Genomic DNA, 18,622 nt, shown 5'->3' with positions numbered 1-18,622 from the left:
TGTATGGAAAAACTTAGGTGACTAAGAATGTAAGTGCAGTTTCAGTGTTAATATGCAACTGAAAACACTGAGGCTTTACAGGGCTTGTATCCTCTCACAGAGTACATGAAGTCTATTTCTCTCCGTTTTCCTTACATTAGTGCACTGTTAAGCCTTTTATCTTTGCCCGTTTCTGTTCAGTAATGACAAAGCTGTCCCTTAAACCACCAGGCACTTTGGACAAGACTTTGATCTCCAGGCCTGCTGTTTGTCTTTAGGTTTTTCCGCTCCAATGACTGATTCCACAGCAGCAACAGGACCAGGAAGGCGTCCTCAGTCTCTGTCCCTCCCTCCCCCCTTCCCCCTCCCTACTCATCTCACTCTCTTGTGGGTGGAGTTTGTCACTGAGGAGGAGTGAGAGCAAGACTCTGTCATTGAGGGAGTTAGAGTTGTGAGCGGAGGAGAGCAGACAGGTAGGGAAGAAGAAGAAGAAGGAGCGTCTGATGTTAGATCAGGTAAGGACATGTCGAAATATATGTGTATATCTCTGCTGGGGACTTTTATTATTCAGGAACGTAATGAGATGTTTGCTTGGATGTCTTTTTCTTCCTCTCCCTCCATTTTTGGGGTAATTTTTCTTCCTAATGACTTTGATTTGCACAATCTGACTGTGTTTCTCTTCATTCTGCTTCTCTTTCTCTGTAGTCTACATGTCAGTACATGATATATAATAATCTAGCAGATATACATTTAATGAAATCTACCATCATCAGTGATGTTGCTTTTAAAGGGAAAATCCTTTTAAAACTGCACATACATGCTTCTCTCTCTGTAGTGGTACAGCACTGTATCATCACCAGTGCACTACATTGCTCTTTTCCCCATTAATCACAGACTCAGCTCTCGTTTTTAGCAGTTAGGGAGTGTTTGGGAGCTTTTGAAGGCTTTCTGCTGCACACTCTGGACTCTGCTGCTGGACGGCAGCCAAAATGTTATCCGCTCATGTTTTCAGCAGAATGCCTTCTTCTTCCCTGATGGCTCGTCTTTCTTTGAAAATTGCTGGCTGCTCAGGACCCTGTTATTATTAAGATTAGAAGAAGAAACTGTGAGTGGATGTAAGAGACATCCCCAGCTGTGGAGGAGCCACTTGTTACATGACACATCACATTCCCTCACAGCTGTGTATTTGTGCTCATTACTGGTTTCTGTTTTGGGAAAGGCGTGATGAAATTCAGGGTTAGTTATTATGGAAATTATTAGATGTTATTTGACCTCCATGATCTTTGATTATCCAATGCTTGCACTGTGTGGAGCACATGTTGTGTCCATTTTTTGTGTTGTATGTCAATTCTTTAATCTCAGTATCTCAGAACTACTAGAACTACACTGTATCCAAAGAAAACTGAGTTATAACACACATAAATAATGATGTATGAAGAAGACTGATAAAGAATTTTTCATCTACACACCTGATGTCTGAAATGTATGATTAGCTGATGCCCTCCCAGTCTGTAATACACAAGTAAAGAGGTACTGCAGTGATTTAATAAACAATATGATACAATACGAAACAAATGATATGATACATTATATTAAGATATGAAACCATACCACCATACCAAACAATTAGGTACAATACAATATGATATGATACAATGCATTATATAACGATACCATACAATACCTTATTACCAATATGATACAGTACGATACGTTACGATAGGTTACGTTACGTTACGTTATGAAACCATACCAAATAATAAGGTACAAAACGATACAATATGATACAAAACAAATGATATGATACCTTACGATACGTTGCATTACGATGCGAAACCATTCCAAAAGATAAGGTACAACACAATACAATATGATAAGATGCTATACAAGATGATACCATATGATACCTTATGATATGTAACATTACCTTATGATATGAGACCATACCAAATGATACACATCAAAAAAATATGATACAATATGATACAAAACAAATGATATGATACCTTACGATAAGTTGCGTTATGATATGAAACCATACCAAATGATAAGGTACAAAACAAAACGATACAATATGATGTGATACAATACAATACAATACAATATGATACGAATGAAACGATACCTTACCATATGTTACATTACGTTATGAAACCATACCAAATGATAAGGTACAAAACGACACAATACAAAATGAAACGATATGAAAGGCACCGATACAATACGAAATGATACAATAACGATAGGTTATAACTATATTGTCAGTTAAAACTGAAATTCCTTTTGCATCCTCAGACAGCTCCACCCCAGAAGTTCACACACAAATAAGATACAATTACACAAACATCACATACCAATAAATGCACACCCAACAGGCACCACCAGGGAACACTTAACATAATATCCTCAGGTTCAGATCTTAATTAGCAACACACTGATTTTGGTTTAACAACAGAATAGACTGATGTATAAACAAATTTTTCAGCCTTATCTGTTTAAATAGAAGGAATCTCAATCACCTGCTGGAGGACGAAAGTTGGTATACTCCATTTAGAACATGTGAGGGGTCAGCAGAAATGCTGTCAGCAAATCTTAGCATGCTCTTTTTGTCGGTTGTTTGAAATAGGTTTACCACAGGTTGGCCAATAATCTTAGCACAAAGTTGGAGTATCACAGATTTCAAAACAATGGTCACCATTTAAGCAGCAGAGGCTGAGATAGTGATCTTTAGTTCCTAATATAGGTAACTGGTTCCTACATATCTCATAATGGAAAACAAAAGCATTTTTGCGATAGACTGTCCATGCCTTATAAACAGCCCCTTCTCAAGGGCTTGACCTCATGTTCGGGCCGGCTGTTTCCACAGGATAAGAAGCATTTCTCATGATGTGTAAAATTTCTCATCAGTGCCCTTTTACGACGGTGTGAATCAGCTGGAGAGAGTGCTTCCATACCATCCAACACTGATGTTTGTTTAGTTTTGGATTAGGGGGTGCATGTTGTACTACCGCAAGCTTATGGGAATGTGAACGTAGTCTGTCATTAGCGCTGCTTGCTCTGACACTCAGCAGATGCCAAGCCTCCTCCTGAATGACATGTCAGTGCTGAGTTTACTCCTGACATGTGAGGTTAAGTTTGTGGTCTTTGGCTGTCTGGCTACGATCTAAATCCACACTACCCAACATGGCAGGAAATAGGACGGCTTCCCTGGATGCAACTTGTTGACATTACATTGTATAGTGACTGTAACATGAAGCTCTGCCAAAACAGGAAAAGGATCAACTGCAAACAGGGCTAGGACCCTTAGACTGCTCCAGGCAGCTTAAAAGTAGGACCTTTCCCAGCACTCTCAGCACTCCCACCTCTTGTCTGCAGCCTCCACACTGGAACTCCCATCAGTCAGGGAGCCATTCAAATCTTTAACAGGACACATTAATAAGGCCTTTGTGCTGTTACACTGATACTTCATATCAGTGACATGCAGTCATTTGGTGTGACACAGCTTGACAGGGTGTTATCTGTTAAAATGCGATCTGCTCTCAGCTCTGGCATGCAGTTGGACTTTGGTTTGCTCTGCATCCTGTTAGTCTGTGCTTGTGTCATAAGGGCAAAATGTGGTCCTGAAGACAGATTTTTGAGGCTGTTTTGAGTATTTTGACAGGTATTTTTATATGTATTAGTCTGTCTGTCTTTCTGTGGACCGATTTTGGTCACACAATACCATCACAGCTGTGCAAGAAGCAGTCCTGGACGCCGTGTCAATGTACTCTTGTTACATGCGTTGTGTCTTTTCAAAATACACTTCCGTTTTCACAGGAAATGTACAGTTTTAGATGCATACGGTCTTTTTCAAAATACACTTAGGTCAGTAAAACACCTTATATTTATGTTTATTACTTTGTGCAACAAAAGTACATGGTCTCCTAGTCAAAAGTCCACGTTTGTTGGACCCATCCACGACCCTTCCTGCCCACACTATAAGGACTTTCTAGCTCTTTATATTACGTAGTTACTAGCAGTGCTACAACTTAACACCGCTTGACAGCCTTACAAACTGATGCTGGCTTACAGTGTGTCATATCTTCATGAAATGTGTCTTTTTGCGTTGGTGCCTGACGCCGAAATCAATGCTAAAACTGCAATATTTTACGACTTGGGAATGAGAATGGGCTGGTAGTTGAGATAACACTAAAGCCTCAGTTTGAAGATGGGTGTGATCAGAACAAAGGGTGTTGGAAGTAAGGAAGGGTCCATTAGCTACAGCGTAGGGTATGTGTCTGAGCTTTTGCAGACCAGTCAAGTTCTTCCATACCACACTGGGAAAATCATTTCTTTATGGAGCTATTTTTTTGTGCATGGGGGTAATGCCATGTTAAAATAGTGGAGGGCTAAACCCAAACCATTTTCACAAAATTGTAAGAACACTATTGTCTAAAATATGAGATTTCCCTTCATTGGAACTATAGAACCAAGAATAATATCCACACACTTTTGACAATATAGTGAATGACTGCTGTTAATATCTGTAAATAAATGGACTGACAACTGTAGCTAAGACTATAGCCAGGCTTTAATTCAGATCACAGTTTAAGCTGTGATACTAACTAATCCTGATCACAAAAAATTCAGGGTTTATTATTTTTTTTAGAAAAGCTACACTAATTAATATCTTTATATTTACAGTGTATACAACTTTCATTTATTATGTAACTGTCGTAAAACTTCAATTAAAATCGTAGTCCCAATTAAATGCCCAGTCCATTTTACCAGCCTGGTGTTGCTACACATTTTGACAAATAAAGGCCTATCTCAATTAGAAGCCTGGTCTGGTTGCCAAGCAGTTCATTTTTATAGAAGTTATTTGGATGTATAACACTGGATTGCTGGCTACTCACATGAGCTACTGTTAGATAGCTGGTTAGATCGCACACACAGATATAAATGTTTATACTCTTGTCAGTATAGACATGCTACACATCATTAGCTGGGATAGATTCTCCACAAATCAGTCAATTCACTTTATTGAAACCATGAGCATCAAAGAATAATTCATTCACCAAAATGGCAAACAAGAGGAATGAAAAAATAAGTGATGACTCCCTACCTCTGATGCTGTCATAAAGTTAGCATATGTCTTCATTCCTTGTTTACCCAGTAAGTTTTTCACATTTCTTTAGTCCATAAGGGTTCACTGATAAAAAGAATCAAAAAAGTATTTCACAAAAAGTAATCCAAGTCATGAATATTGTTAAAACAGGATCAAGTAGTGTTATGTCGGTATCCTGGGTGCAGTAATCCTTGAGTGCTGTAAAAAGAGTGTCGTAACGCTGTCTCTGTGGTGCAATATCTATCAGAGTTAGATCAAATGAATGATACATAACAGTGTTTCCCCTACCATTATATTAGGGAGGTGCCCCGCCGCCCAAACGGCACCCCCTGCCTTGAAGGTCAAGTTAATTTTATTTGATTTTATTTTCTATACAGTGCCAGATGACAACAGCAGTCAAGGTTACCTTTCCTATAGAACAGGTCTATACTGTACCTTGTCCTTTTATTAAAGCGACGCTTACCTTTCTGGACATTTTACGCTTTTCTTTGTTTAGGTTAAAATGCTATTAATAAGCTGATGGCACACTAAAATGTAAGTGAATTCCACCAGAGATAAAAACTCATAATTGTACCATTCTCATATGGTTCTAAGAAAACTCCGACCAATCATTGCATTCAGGTCGAATGCAATGATTGGTCGGAGTAGACGTAATGAGGACGTAATGGAGGAGGGAGGAGGGAGGAGTATGCCTTTGGAGGGAGGTGGAGTTGCAGGAGGACAGGGATGGGAGGAGGGAGTTGTGGATGTTCACATTTTTTCTAAGTGCTGTGTGAAATGCAAGAAGGGTAAGAGTAGCTTTAAACAAACTAAATAGCCTCATGTTATTTATCTTATTTACATGATGGCATGTCATTTCTGTCTCTACAGTTCTCCTCTGCTGTCCATATCACACACGGTGGAGTTCCACCCTGATGCGCACACACACAGACATGCGTGCACACAGGTTTTGAGCTTCTTATCCAACACTCTGCCAGGGAGCAAATTAGTTTAACGTATTCCTTTAAGGTTAAATATAAAAACAAATATACAATATATCCATATGGTACATACAGAAAAAAAGTTAGCTCAAAATGAAATAGAACCATTTAAAGGGGACCTAATATACTCTTCTTTGTTTTCTGTTACATTAAACGTAGCCAAAGTTTTAAATAATGAAATAAACTTATGTATAAGTTAGGGATGCAACTGTTTTGTTTCACCGCTCTCATCAGCCTGGTTTACAGCTGCAGCAGGAGCTGTTTTCAATGAAAAGCCTCTCAAACATTCATCAGGTGGACATAAACACAACTCCAAAGGAATGATAATGCTGCTCTGTGCCTGCCAAAGGTGTAAATAGGCAGTTGTTTGCTTCCATGTGAAAGGGGGTTGTGGCCATTTGAGATCCTGTTTTTGCACTCAGCTCCTTGAACATGATCTTTCCAGCTCTCTAAACACAAGTATTGTTCATGGGAACAAGTTATAACATGTTCCCCAATGCAGAGGCTGATTAGAAGGTGCTTCTCTTTCAGAGGTGCTTTCTGTGTGAGGTCTGTGGTATCCCAGACAAGTGTCGAAGGAATGTGGCAGGATGACACCTGAAGCCCATTTTCAAATACAAAACAGCTCTACCACACACCCTCAGTGGGAGATAAGATAAGAATAAACTTTACTTATAACTAAAGAAAGGACAAATTAGGCACTAAGAGCAAACAGCAAAACAGAAACTAGAATGAAAACAGGCTGCAATTGCAAAGCAGGGCACTCATAGGTTATAAGTTTGAAAGATGGTTTTATTGGATGGTTGTCCTCCACTGCTTTTAATCATTATGGCAACTCTAGCAGAGAAGGAAAGTCTTGTATGGTGGGAAAGCCTCTGATGCACGTGACTCTATGAAGGTCAAAGGTCACTCAGAAACATCAGGTCATTAGCAGAGGGAGGCTGTTTTAGCCTCAGGGAGAGGCCAACATTTGTTCATAATGAACATATTTCCTGGCAAGCTGAGCACAGAACAAGTCACAGAGTCTACATATAGCGATGTGGAACTGCCTCAGGCTGGTTGATTATTTCTGTTTATTAACAACAACTTTACATTCTGGTTTTTGTTATAAACCAGAACTGGAGAACTGATGATGGAGGTTGCTCCATTTATAGAACAAAGCATTTAAGATCAAAACTTTTATCAACACCACTCTAATTATTGTTTTTCCACATGCATTAAACCAGAGTTCTTAAGTTTGGATGACTTAGTGCCAATTTAAGCCTCCCACAGACTAAGAATTTTTTAGTAATCTGTAAGTTTAGTGGAAGCCACACTGTGCAACATGGATCTAATAAACTTGGGTACATCAAGTCTGATGTATGCAGACTGGACAATGACAGTGCCTACTGGATCGCAGGCTACGATGTATGATGCAACAGCTTCCCATACTGAGTGCGCAGGGATGCTGCACTGGTTATTACTTCCCCAACTGTGAAGCACAACGTAGAGGGTCACATTATTAAATAATCTAATGTTTTGTTGGCACTATATACTGCGATGTGTCTGTGTGTGTGCTTGCTAGTTGCTAGGGGGCTCACCTGGCAGCTGCAACTCGCTATTTCCTTCCATGCTTTGTTCTTCTTTACATGATAATGGTAAGAGCTGAAGGACACATCATACAGGCAAGGCTTTTGCTGCCACAACTTCACAAAGTTTTCCTCTTTGTTGGAATCCCATACATCTCATTTAGCATGTTTCGCTTCCATGGCAAGCTGCTATCAGTCTGTTTGTTTGGGTTTAGCACTAGTGCATCATTTCATGCTGCATTTCTACTGGTTACTTGGTAGCCCACATTTAAGAGTACTGTTTGCAGTGGAAATGCTAAATTGACCTTGGGTCTAGGTATCATGTTATTTGGGGCCAAAGGTACTATGCCAAAAGTGATTGGTGTAAACGGGGCTTTACTGTCTCACAATCCACCTCTATTCATGTAGTCATCATATGTTCAACTACCACAACAGAACTACATTTGGTTCTTTTCAAAGCCCTGCTAGTTAAACTGAATGTTTTGCTATCAAGTTAGCATGGTCAGTAACATCAGCAAATGCAGGTTTAATTGCTTTTATAAAATACAATATATTTTACACTTTCTCATTTAGCACCCTCAAACTTTTAGGTGTTTTTGGTTTTGTTCATTTGGTTTGTGAATGTTGTGTTGTGCACTAACTTTTTCTTAATATAAAAATGCCGCAGACTGAAACCTTTATAATTTCTGTACAGCTCCGGACCAATCATCTGACCCAGTAAAAGCCCACAGACAAACATCACAGCAACATTATTCAACCACAGAAAGATGAAGCTTCTTCTGAAGAGAAAATCACCCTGGTTTACTTAAGTCACCTACTGGAGTGTGTTTCTGAAAGCTTTAGAGGCCAGAGGCCAGTCCTTGAAGACCCTACAGGACATCAGCTTGAGACTAACAGTGATGGGTTTACAGGGTCAAAGACTGGCCTGGACCTTGCTTCCAGTGCTCCTGCTGGGAGTGACCTGCTCATCACATGGTTCCCTTGTTAAAGTCAACAAGGGCTTAAAGGTGAAACGGGGTCAATCAGCCTACCTCCAGGAGAGTGACCTGCAGTTCCATATTCCCCATCAGAAGGATGCGTGCAAGCTGGAGGTGGTGTTAAATGAGCCCATAACTCAACGAGTAGGAAAACTCATGCCTCAGGTAATGGAAAAAGCCTTTACAATAAAAAACCACAGTGTGTTCCAGGCAATAGGGAAACCAAGGTAAAGGCATGCATTATGCTTCCATTGCACTGTTTGACAGATAACGTAAAAAAACAAAAACATGTGACATATTATTAGTGTTGTGGTAATGACAGCACAAGCTCAGAGCTGGGCTGTGAGGCTTTTCATTTCTATCTTATTCCTAACTGGCACCAGTGCATTGGCATTATAAAAGCACACCAGATCTTTCAAACATTAATTGATCTGACACAAGCAAATGAACATATTCAGCATTTTTTAAATGTTAACTCTGGGCTCTGATTCTCTGTTGTGCTTTAAGTTAGGTTAAGGTTGTCTGTACACTAGGGTTAAGGTTAGGTCAACGCTGTGTGAAAAATTTATCAAGGACCTTCATTGTCTGCTCTTCATCATATACACACCTGGCTTGGGGATGTATTTCCATGTCTCAAGCAGCCTTCAGTCACAAAAAGAGTGGTATTTTAGGGAATACAGGGTGGAGGGACCTTTCTATACTTCTTCCTCTGTTTTCCACACTGACAGGCCGTCTTCTCTCTAATGACTCTATGCTGACAGATACAGTCATCAGTTAAATGTCCAGAATGAGTCATTTTTCATACTCAAAGGAGCACTTCACCTGCATAATGACCATTTGTACAGCAGTTACTCACTGCATGTTACCTTGGATTTGTTATGAAAACTTTGTTTTTCTTGTTTTCTCCAAGGTGAACATTTTACATTGACTGAAGTAATTGGGATCCACATTTAACAACAGCAAAACTATATCGAAGCATCCATTTACAATCTCTTACCCCACCTTTGCATCATAATCCAAGTCTCAGTTATCCAGTGGTATGCTCAGTACTCTTCAATACATGCATTTTCGCTAAAAGATTACAATTTAAAAAATGTAAGTACAAACAGTCTCATGTGCGCCTGAGTGACTCATACGATACAGGGTCAACGCAACTTGACCAGATAAGCTATGTCAGTGTGCATCTCTCCTCTCTCACTCTCCGCATAGGTCTGTCCCACTCACTTGCTCACAAGTTCTCTTGGGCCCTATTTAGATGGTCTAAAACGCAAAGCGCCAGGCGTGGGGCGCCATGGCGGAGAGTCTGACAGGGCTGGACTTACCGTCAATACCCGCTGGCTGCGTTTGCTGTGCGGTGCAGCTCCGCCGGAAGACCTCGTCCATGGTGTTCACGGGGTGAAATGACGTCTCAAAACCTCTGACCTGTTGACTTCAGGCCTGCCTCTGCCCATTATGTAGTTTTTAAGGTGTGGTGCAGGGAAATGTGATCCGCCGTGAACGCTGTATTTTATTTTGAAAATTAACTGGATTTTTTTATTGTGTTTCTGTGCACGACTTCCTGCCTCGCACGATCTGCTCTGTGCTGAATTGCTGCGTTGTGCTCCGGCGTCCGCCAAAAATAGAAGTCCTGCGTATCTGTTGCGGAGGGCTCCGGAGCGCCGGAGCTGAGACGGAGCTGGAACGCAGCACAGCCGCAGCCGGTGGAAACACACACACTGACTAGAATGGAATCCTAGCGGCTCCGCTGCCGTGCCGGAGCGCAGACGCAACCAACACGCATCTGGTGGAAATTGGCCGTCAGCCAGCCACAGAAATCCACAGCATCAGATAGGGAGTATATATTCAGCATCTGTCATCTTAGAAAAGTCAAAAGAAAAGAAACAGAGTGAGACTGCGAGAGAGAGAAAGAGAGAGAAAGAGAGAGCGCGCGCGCACGGGAGAAACACTGTCAACAAATTGTAAGTTATTCAATTTTATTTTAACCCGGGAGGTTAGAGAGCCCAGCTCCCTCTCCAGCATCCTGAACCCCCCGCCTGAAGGTGCAGGAAGGGCTGGTCCCGTGGCTGCACCCGGGCCGTCTGGTCTGGCTGCGCGCGGGCTGCGGAGCTGGGGTCATTCTCCTCCTCCTCCTCCTGACAAGATGATCTTCAGTTTTACGTTCTAAAAGCTTTTTTTTTTTAAATATATATTTGTACTTGTAGGGCTATAAGTTTACGTTTTTAGTTCACAGAAGCTGGTTATTGTTGTGTTTATGTCAAAATAAAGTTTATCAAACGTTTTCACATCTTTGATTTTGTGATTTACATGCCAAAATGATCACAGTTCATTTGGGAAAGACAAGTTCATTTTACAGGCTATGCATCATCAGCCCGTGGAGGTCTGCTCGCAGTTCCGTTTATTTGGACACTGCGAGCTTGGACCTCCCGGATTATCATGATCATTATTACTGACTGACCATTAAGACGTGTTTCTGATAAATATTTTAATGTGCACAATAATAACCTTTCACAATGAAATCATATTTTTATTTGTTATCTTTTGCATATGTGTGGTTGCTCCGTGTGTGTCTGAGCAGAGTGAACGCGCATGCACGCCTAGAGACGCATATTACTAACTTGTTTAACAGCGAAATACTGCGTTGTTGACTTTAGACCTGGTTTTTGTTGGTCACTGGCGCATTTGCTTTTTACGTCATCTAACTAGCAACGCGCCATGACTGCCCCTGACCACTCCTAATTTTTAGACCAACACACCCAGAGAAGCGCAAGTTCATTTGCTAGTTAGACGACGAGGGCGCAGGGCGTGAAAATGACAACTGCGCCTGCATCTAAATAGCAATGACACTTGCGACATGCGCCCTCCGCCGTCCGCTTTAGACCATGTAAATAGGGCCCTAAGAGAGACACAGAGAGCTGCTGCTCTGTTTAATCTGTCTGTTAATTAGTCTACAGTGAGACCTCAGTCTATATGTTGCACGAGCTACGCTAAATCAGTCTGTGACATGAATGAAATTAGTTCAGAAGCACACGCTGCGCTGAATTTGTAGGAGACAGCTGCTTGATTGGGTCAGGTGAGCACTTGTTTGTTAGATCATTTGTGAGGTGGATCATTGCTGTTGTTCTTGGTAGTTATAGTCCATTGTATGATACTGACACAGCGCCTGGATGCAGGCGACAGATGTGTTTAAGAAATGCAGTGAAAAAACAGACAATTCAAAACAAGGCGTGTATAACGTAAACGGAGTGTCTTTCACTCTTTCCCTCCCTCGGCTTCTCTGTTGATGACGTAAATAAGATTAATAGCTTAAATGAATAAAAATATTTAAATCATTTTCCAGCACTAGATTCATTTTTCATGGAAAAATACTTTTTTTCCAAAACTGCAATGGATTTAGACCTACTTGATAATTTAATACTCATGTTATAGTTTTGTGTCCTGTGCTGCAGACCTTTATACCCCCTTAGCTCCAGTACTGTGTGCAAAACATTAATGTACAGCCCTGCTATTTAATTCATATCATTCTTAATTTACATGTTGTGCAGCTGTATATTTTCAAACGGGAAAAAAATCCCTGTCAATTCCTTTGAACACAGTCTGCTTTTATAAGAGTGCTTGTGACATCTCAAATGTGGCTTTAACTTGGAACTGAACATGGAGCTCATTTCGCAAAAAACACTAAGGTATATGTTGTGTATCGCCATTCAGCTTGATACATGTGTTTGGGAAGTACTGAGCATACAACTGGATAAATGAGACATGGATTATACTGCACGAGTTGCTTGAGTGTTTGCAAATGGTTGCTTATTGTTAAACCCTGGATCCCAGTGACTTCAATTTATGAAGAATGTTCACCTTTTTTGAAATCTCTGTTCAACATGGAGGCAAACATGCACTCATTGCGAATTCAAGGTAACATGCACTGAGTAATAGTATACCTAATATACAAATGGCAATTTAGCAGGTGAAGTATTCTTTTAAAAGTCATAAAAACTACAGTTTAGGACTAAACTTGAAACATTCACATTGCCATTAGCAGGCCCTGTGAGTTATGAGTTTAGTTATACTGTATATTAGCTTATAAGCTGGCAAAAATCAAGCCATTTACCCCAATTCAGTTCAATTCTTTTCTTTTCTTTTTCCTTCTTTCTTACTTTTAGTTTAATTTTCTGGTATGTACATGTTTTTTCACAAAACACAAAAAAATTGCAACCCCAGCTTATAATTTGTAAGATATGTAACAAGGAATTACAAATGTCATTATTGGTCATATGTAACATCCAAATCAGAGTTAATCAAAAACAATTCATTTAGTAAATGGTCAGTGTTCAGATTTACAAATCTAATATGTTGGACTGGTCAGTAGATGATTAGTAGTCTGTTCTCGAATCGATTATCATCATCTGCCAAACAGTCTTTGATTTAGAACAAGGTTGAAAATACTTGTTAGATGTTAATTAACTGATTGTTTGTTCCAGTAAAGCTTTGTATTTCCACATCAGTGGTTTCCTAAGATCTTTCTTGTAAGATTCTTGGAATGTAATATGTATGTACTGTAAACAACATATCCTCATACAGTGGTTCATATGATATTTATCGAATTGGCGGCCCACAAATGATGTTGCATACTCATAAAGTTACATAGATTATGGTTAGGCAAGTAATGTTATTTTGGTTAGGTTTTAGAAAAGAAACATGGTGACGATGCTGGCCTACCTTAAAATAACTCAAAGTTCACTTGGTTTCACATGGTTCCAAATATCAGTCTCTTGGGGGAGAATCTCCTGGGGAACAGTCCTGTGTTTTTTGACCCATGCACCTCCCCATCCTGCACGGACTTTCAGTTGACTTGCTTCTTTATTTCCATTAGCACATTGACATGACCACAGCCTGAGTTATACACAAATTTCTGGCTCATAATTATGTGGGTTATATACGAATTGATGTGCCTTTCTGTTCATAGGCTTATGTATAAACAATGCAAGACAACAGCCTAATGAAATTTAGTTTTAATTATAAGGAAAATAGATATGTCCTAAGTAGTCCTAAGTAAAGTTCAACTGCAGCCCAAGAAAATATTAATTAATTATTCATTTGGAAACAGTGTTCTCCAAATATATTGAATTGTATTTTTGCCTGGGGAAATGACACATTTCATGTTCAGCTGACCTGCTGTTTTCTGACAATGACTGTCTAGGTCATACTAGCAATGGATTGCAATTTGAAATTTGGATGTATATTAATGTCTCTGTTTTCACCACAATTAGTACCAAATTACAAAGCTGTACAAACTCATTGGAATTATTAGTATTATTATTATTTGGAATTTACAGATCTGCAAAATGAATTATTACATTAGTTCCTGATTTGGTATTTATTAATTCATTGGCAGACAACCTGTGAGTGTACTGTAGAATAGTTTAAATCTGTTGTTAAATCTCAAATCTCGTCTTAAATCTTTTACCATATGGTTTCGTAATGCCAAGATGTTAGATGATATTTTCTAGATTAACCAAAAATCTGATTTTGTCTTCCAGTTTTAATATAATGAAAACTGGAATCAGAAACACTCTTCACCAGTGACACAGATGGAAGTCTGCACCTCGTTTATTGTCCACAGAATATGGTTGCATGCCGACATTTTGCTAAAGTGTTAAAATTAGACAATATACTTTGTAATAAGATTCTTCCTCTTACAGATGAAAAGTTAAATTAGAAAGCAATACAATGCAAACTTACAACCTTCACTGAAACTCAGATGTTGTGTTGCTATAGTCTAACTTGGCCTGGTATGACCAGTAGCTTATGGTGGTTAATGTTAGCAAATTTACAAGGGCCTATAAATTGCTGTGTAAGTTATATTAGTGATTCCGACTGCTGACTCAGTAATACTTGTGCTACTATACTACCTTCTTGGCAGTTATCATAATTTTCAGCAAACGTTAGATAGTCTTGTTCAGTTTGAACATTTAAATTAGCTAAGCAATGTCCAGGTACACTGCAAATTATTTCCAGGAAGTTACAATATGTAGCTACCTGTAATATTTCCACAATAAATTACATTATTATAACTTCACAGGCTTTTACTGGGATATTCAACCAAATTCAGAATTGTATTGTGAAATTCATGCAGGTAAATATACAGTGAAATTCAGTAATTCCATGGGAGCATACTGTAAAATCACAGTAATGAAATGTAAATAAACTGTGAAGTTACAGTTAAATTAAATAATTTACGGGAACATACTGTTATATTAGTAATGTAATTGGCTCTAATTGTGAGTTTACGGTTAAACATAACAATTTTACAGGAGCATACTGCTAAATCACAGTGATATACAAGCATAAGCACTGTGAGATTACAACAACAATTTGCTGTAACAATGAACAGGGATTTCCTGTGGAAGTAATGCAACTACTAGTCAGTAATTTACTGTAAATGTACAGTCAAACATTTTACAGTGTAGTTATGCATACTTTAGTCCTGACTCACTCATTATATTGGATAATTCAGTTTTTTCCCTTTATTTGTTCAGGTATTTGACTGCCACTATCTGGCTGATACGGTAAAGTACATCCATAACGGCTGTCCATTGTTAAAGGAGGACACTGTCAAGCTTCGACTGTACAGGTACAACACATGCTTATTGTCTTCATTTCCTGTTCTTGCTGGTGTGGCAGTATGATCATATTATGTTTTTTCTGACCAGGTTCACAGAGACAGAGACATACATGGAGGTGTTTTCTTTCCATGTCGACATTATGGAACCTGAATGCAGCATCATAAAGCTGGGGCCCAAAGCCCTGGAGGTTCCTGAATTCTACGGCCTCTCTGGTGCTGTGGATGGCAACGTGGTGTCCTTCCACTATGAGCGGAAGTCAAGCCTGGAGTGTAGCATCCATCTGAGTAGCCATGACACCCACCTGCCAGCCCACGGCCAGCTGGTCACTGGAGAGCCAGAGAAAGCTATGACAAGAGGGGATGAGCCAGAAAGCTTTATCCACCTACGCCAGCAGCTAGGTAACCTGTGAGACTGACTGACAGCTGACGATGGCAAATCCCCCGTCATGAGCTTATTCTCAAGAAAATAAGGGAAAAAAATCCAACAAACAAATCTGACCCTAAAATAAGACTTACATCACAAATAGCTGCATAATGTATAGGAGTGTTAAAAGAGAATTTTGTCCTTTAAGTCGTAATTTGTGGTAACAATAGCCTAAGAATTTTTCAGAAGATCAAACAATTAAAAATTAAAGCCCCTATGATTTTTTTGTGGGACTATGACATCTTTTAAATTATTCTGATGGCATACAATTTAGTTGTGCCTCCCATGGCAGACGGCATTTTGCTTTTGGGTTGTATGAACGTATGTGTATGTACTTCTGTTCGTCTGTATGTCTGTCCATGTATCCATCTGTCCCATTCTCATGAATGCAATATCTTAAAAACACCTTTAATTCGGCACAAACATCAAGAAGGAACTGATCAGACTTCTGCGGTCAGAGGTCAAAGGTCAAGGTTACTGTGATGTTTGTCTCACTCTCGGGAACGTGATATCTCAAGAGCACCTGAAGGGAACTTCTTAAAATTTGGCACAAATATCCACTTTGACTAAAGGATGAACTGATTAGATTTTGGTGGTCGAAGATCAAAGGTCAAGAACCCGTGACCTTACAAAACTCCAAAAATTCATGCACTAATAATGATCATGATGATGATGAAAGGATGAAGTGATGACATTTTATATCAGTACGGTCAAAGGTCAATTTCACTGCAACATCATAATGTTCTGTAAAAAAAAACATTTTCTGGCCATTATTCAATGTCATATCTCAGAAGCAGAAGGGGAGACATTTGGTCAGTCACTGAATTGGTGACACTAATCTTGGGAGCCCATCTTGAAACTGTGCTCATTGTATAGATCTTCCGTGCTGCCGAGTTGAAGATGTATGTGAAACATCCATGTTTAAGAATATGTTGCCTCCTTGCATCAACATCCATAACCTATTTCAAGCATTGCCAGCTGTCATGGCTACATATGAGTCTGGACAGACATGGATGTTAACTGTTAATGCAAATTTACTGGTAACCGGAGGCATTCAAACACAAGGCGGTAATTCTAGTTTGTGGAGATATGAGACATATGAAATTGGTGCAGTGTGTGTGTGTGTTGCTGACTGCCTGCCAGAGGGTGTTTTTAGCCATGATTCCACAAAATACTTTTGGTATCAGAGACAAGATGTTTAATGTTCAAACTGATAAGCTTAATTGTTTTGTAAATATACACTTGGTCTGAATTTGATGCCAGCAGCAAGTTCCAAAAAAGCTTGATGTACGACTTAAGTTTTTCAACAGTCTGGGGTCTCTGTTGTTGTATTACATGCTTCATATTGCACCACACAAGTTCAATGTTAGACAGGTCTGGACTGCAGGCAGGCCAGTCTAGTACCTGCGCTCTTCTTCTAAGAAACCACGCTGCTGGAACACATGCACAATATGTTTCTTTGTCTCACTAGAATAATCAGGGACGTCCCTGAAAAAGATGTTGTCTGGATGGCAGCATATGTTGCTCCAAAACCTATATGTACCTTTCAGCATTCATGGTGCCTTCACAGATGTGAAAGTCACCCATAATGCCTTGGCCATTAACACATCCCCACACTGGCTTTGAACTTTGTGCTGCTAACAATCTGGATGGTCCTTTTCCTCTTTAGCCCCTGAGGTTACAAGCATCCATGATGGACTGGTCAGACCACAGCACACTTTTCCCCTTTGTGTCAGTCCATCTCAGACGAGCTTGGGACCACAGAAGTTGGCTGGATATTGTTGATAGATGGCTTTCAGTTTACATGAGTCTTAACTTGCACTTGTAGACCCAGTGATGAACTGTGTTCACTGATAAAGTTTTATTTTAAGTGTTCCCGACCCAATGTAGTAATATCCTTTATACAATCAGGTTGGTTTTTAATGCAGTGCTGCTTGAGAGGTCAAATTTCAAGGCCATTCAGTATTGGTTTCAGCTTTGCCCCTTACGTGCAGAGATGTCTCCAGATTCTCTTAATCTTTTGATAATATTATGCATTGTAGATGGTGAAATCCCTAAATTCCCATTTGTGCATTGAAAAGTGTTGTTTTTAAATTGTTGGACTTTTTGCCCATGCCTTTTAATACAAAGTAACCATCCTTGCTTGTGAGCAACTGAGCCTTAGGAGAATGGCCCTTTATACCCAGTAGAGATATTTTAATCTGTTGCCAATTAAGCTGTTTAGTTGTAAAACTTTCCAAACTCATGTTTTTTGAGAATTCCACATTTTTCACAGTCTTTTGCTGGCCCTGGTCCAACTTTTTTGGAATGTGTTGCAGGCATCAATATCAAAATTAGTGTATATTTTCTAGAAAATAAAGTTTAGCAGTTGTAACAATAAATATCTTCTCTTTGTACTGTATTCAAATTTATATAGATCATAAAATATTTGCAAATTGTTTTACACAGTATCCTTGGAATCCCACAGCATTCCACTTTTCTGGAATCTGGGTTATAGATGTTACACTCAATAGGTTAAACAAGAATACAAAAAGTGATATAAAATCTCTCTATGGTTGTTTGATAATACAGATAATAAAGCCAGAGCAATGTGTAAATCCGAAGACTGCCTGAGGGGTCTGAAGCTGGTGAAGTTCACCAAAATTCCCTGTGATGACTTCTTGGTGATGGGACTGAGGTATCAGCACATAGACCCTCCATCTCCAGACATAGACTACATCGCAATCCGACTGGATCTCAAGGACACCAGGAGTGGCAGCATGTATCAGGTCATTTGGTTTTAATGCTAACAATGTTGTATTTCTTTGTTTCTTTGTACCTGCACCAACACTATGTGTTTACATGAGTGTATGTTTCAAGCTATCATACCAATTAAGATATAGCATTGTACTGGGCTGCTATTGGCTAGTTGTTGAACATTAGTGAGTTTTAACTTGAGAATGTATTGAACGACAGCATAAAATACTGG

At 39.5% G+C, this 18,622-nt stretch overlaps 1 protein-coding gene across 3 annotated transcripts in view; it reads left to right on the top strand.

Moving 5' to 3' along the window:
• The first annotated feature begins 387 nt into the window (after nucleotides 1-387).
• The window catches only part of frem1a (Fras1 related extracellular matrix 1a), a 72,750-nt gene continuing 54,515 nt past the window's right edge, over nucleotides 388-18,622 (top strand). For all 3 annotated transcript variants that reach the window (XR_013488521.1, XM_033610040.2, XM_033610039.2), the window contains exons 1-5: nucleotides 388-494; nucleotides 8,329-8,776; nucleotides 15,145-15,239; nucleotides 15,319-15,629; nucleotides 18,226-18,422. Coding sequence is in view for 2 of the 3 variants with exons in the window: in XM_033610040.2 (XP_033465931.2) it covers nucleotides 8,534-8,776; nucleotides 15,145-15,239; nucleotides 15,319-15,629; nucleotides 18,226-18,422 (846 nt within the window). In the remaining variant the exon portion in view is untranslated. The remainder of the gene's footprint in view (nucleotides 495-8,328; nucleotides 8,777-15,144; nucleotides 15,240-15,318; nucleotides 15,630-18,225; nucleotides 18,423-18,622) is intronic.

Source organism: Epinephelus lanceolatus, chromosome 22 (assembly GCF_041903045.1).
Source record: "Epinephelus lanceolatus isolate andai-2023 chromosome 22, ASM4190304v1, whole genome shotgun sequence".
NCBI classification, from domain to species: Eukaryota; Metazoa; Chordata; class Actinopteri; order Perciformes; family Serranidae; genus Epinephelus; species Epinephelus lanceolatus.
Note: the sequence above shows the minus strand (reverse complement) of the source record. Positions and strands in the feature narration are given on the sequence as shown.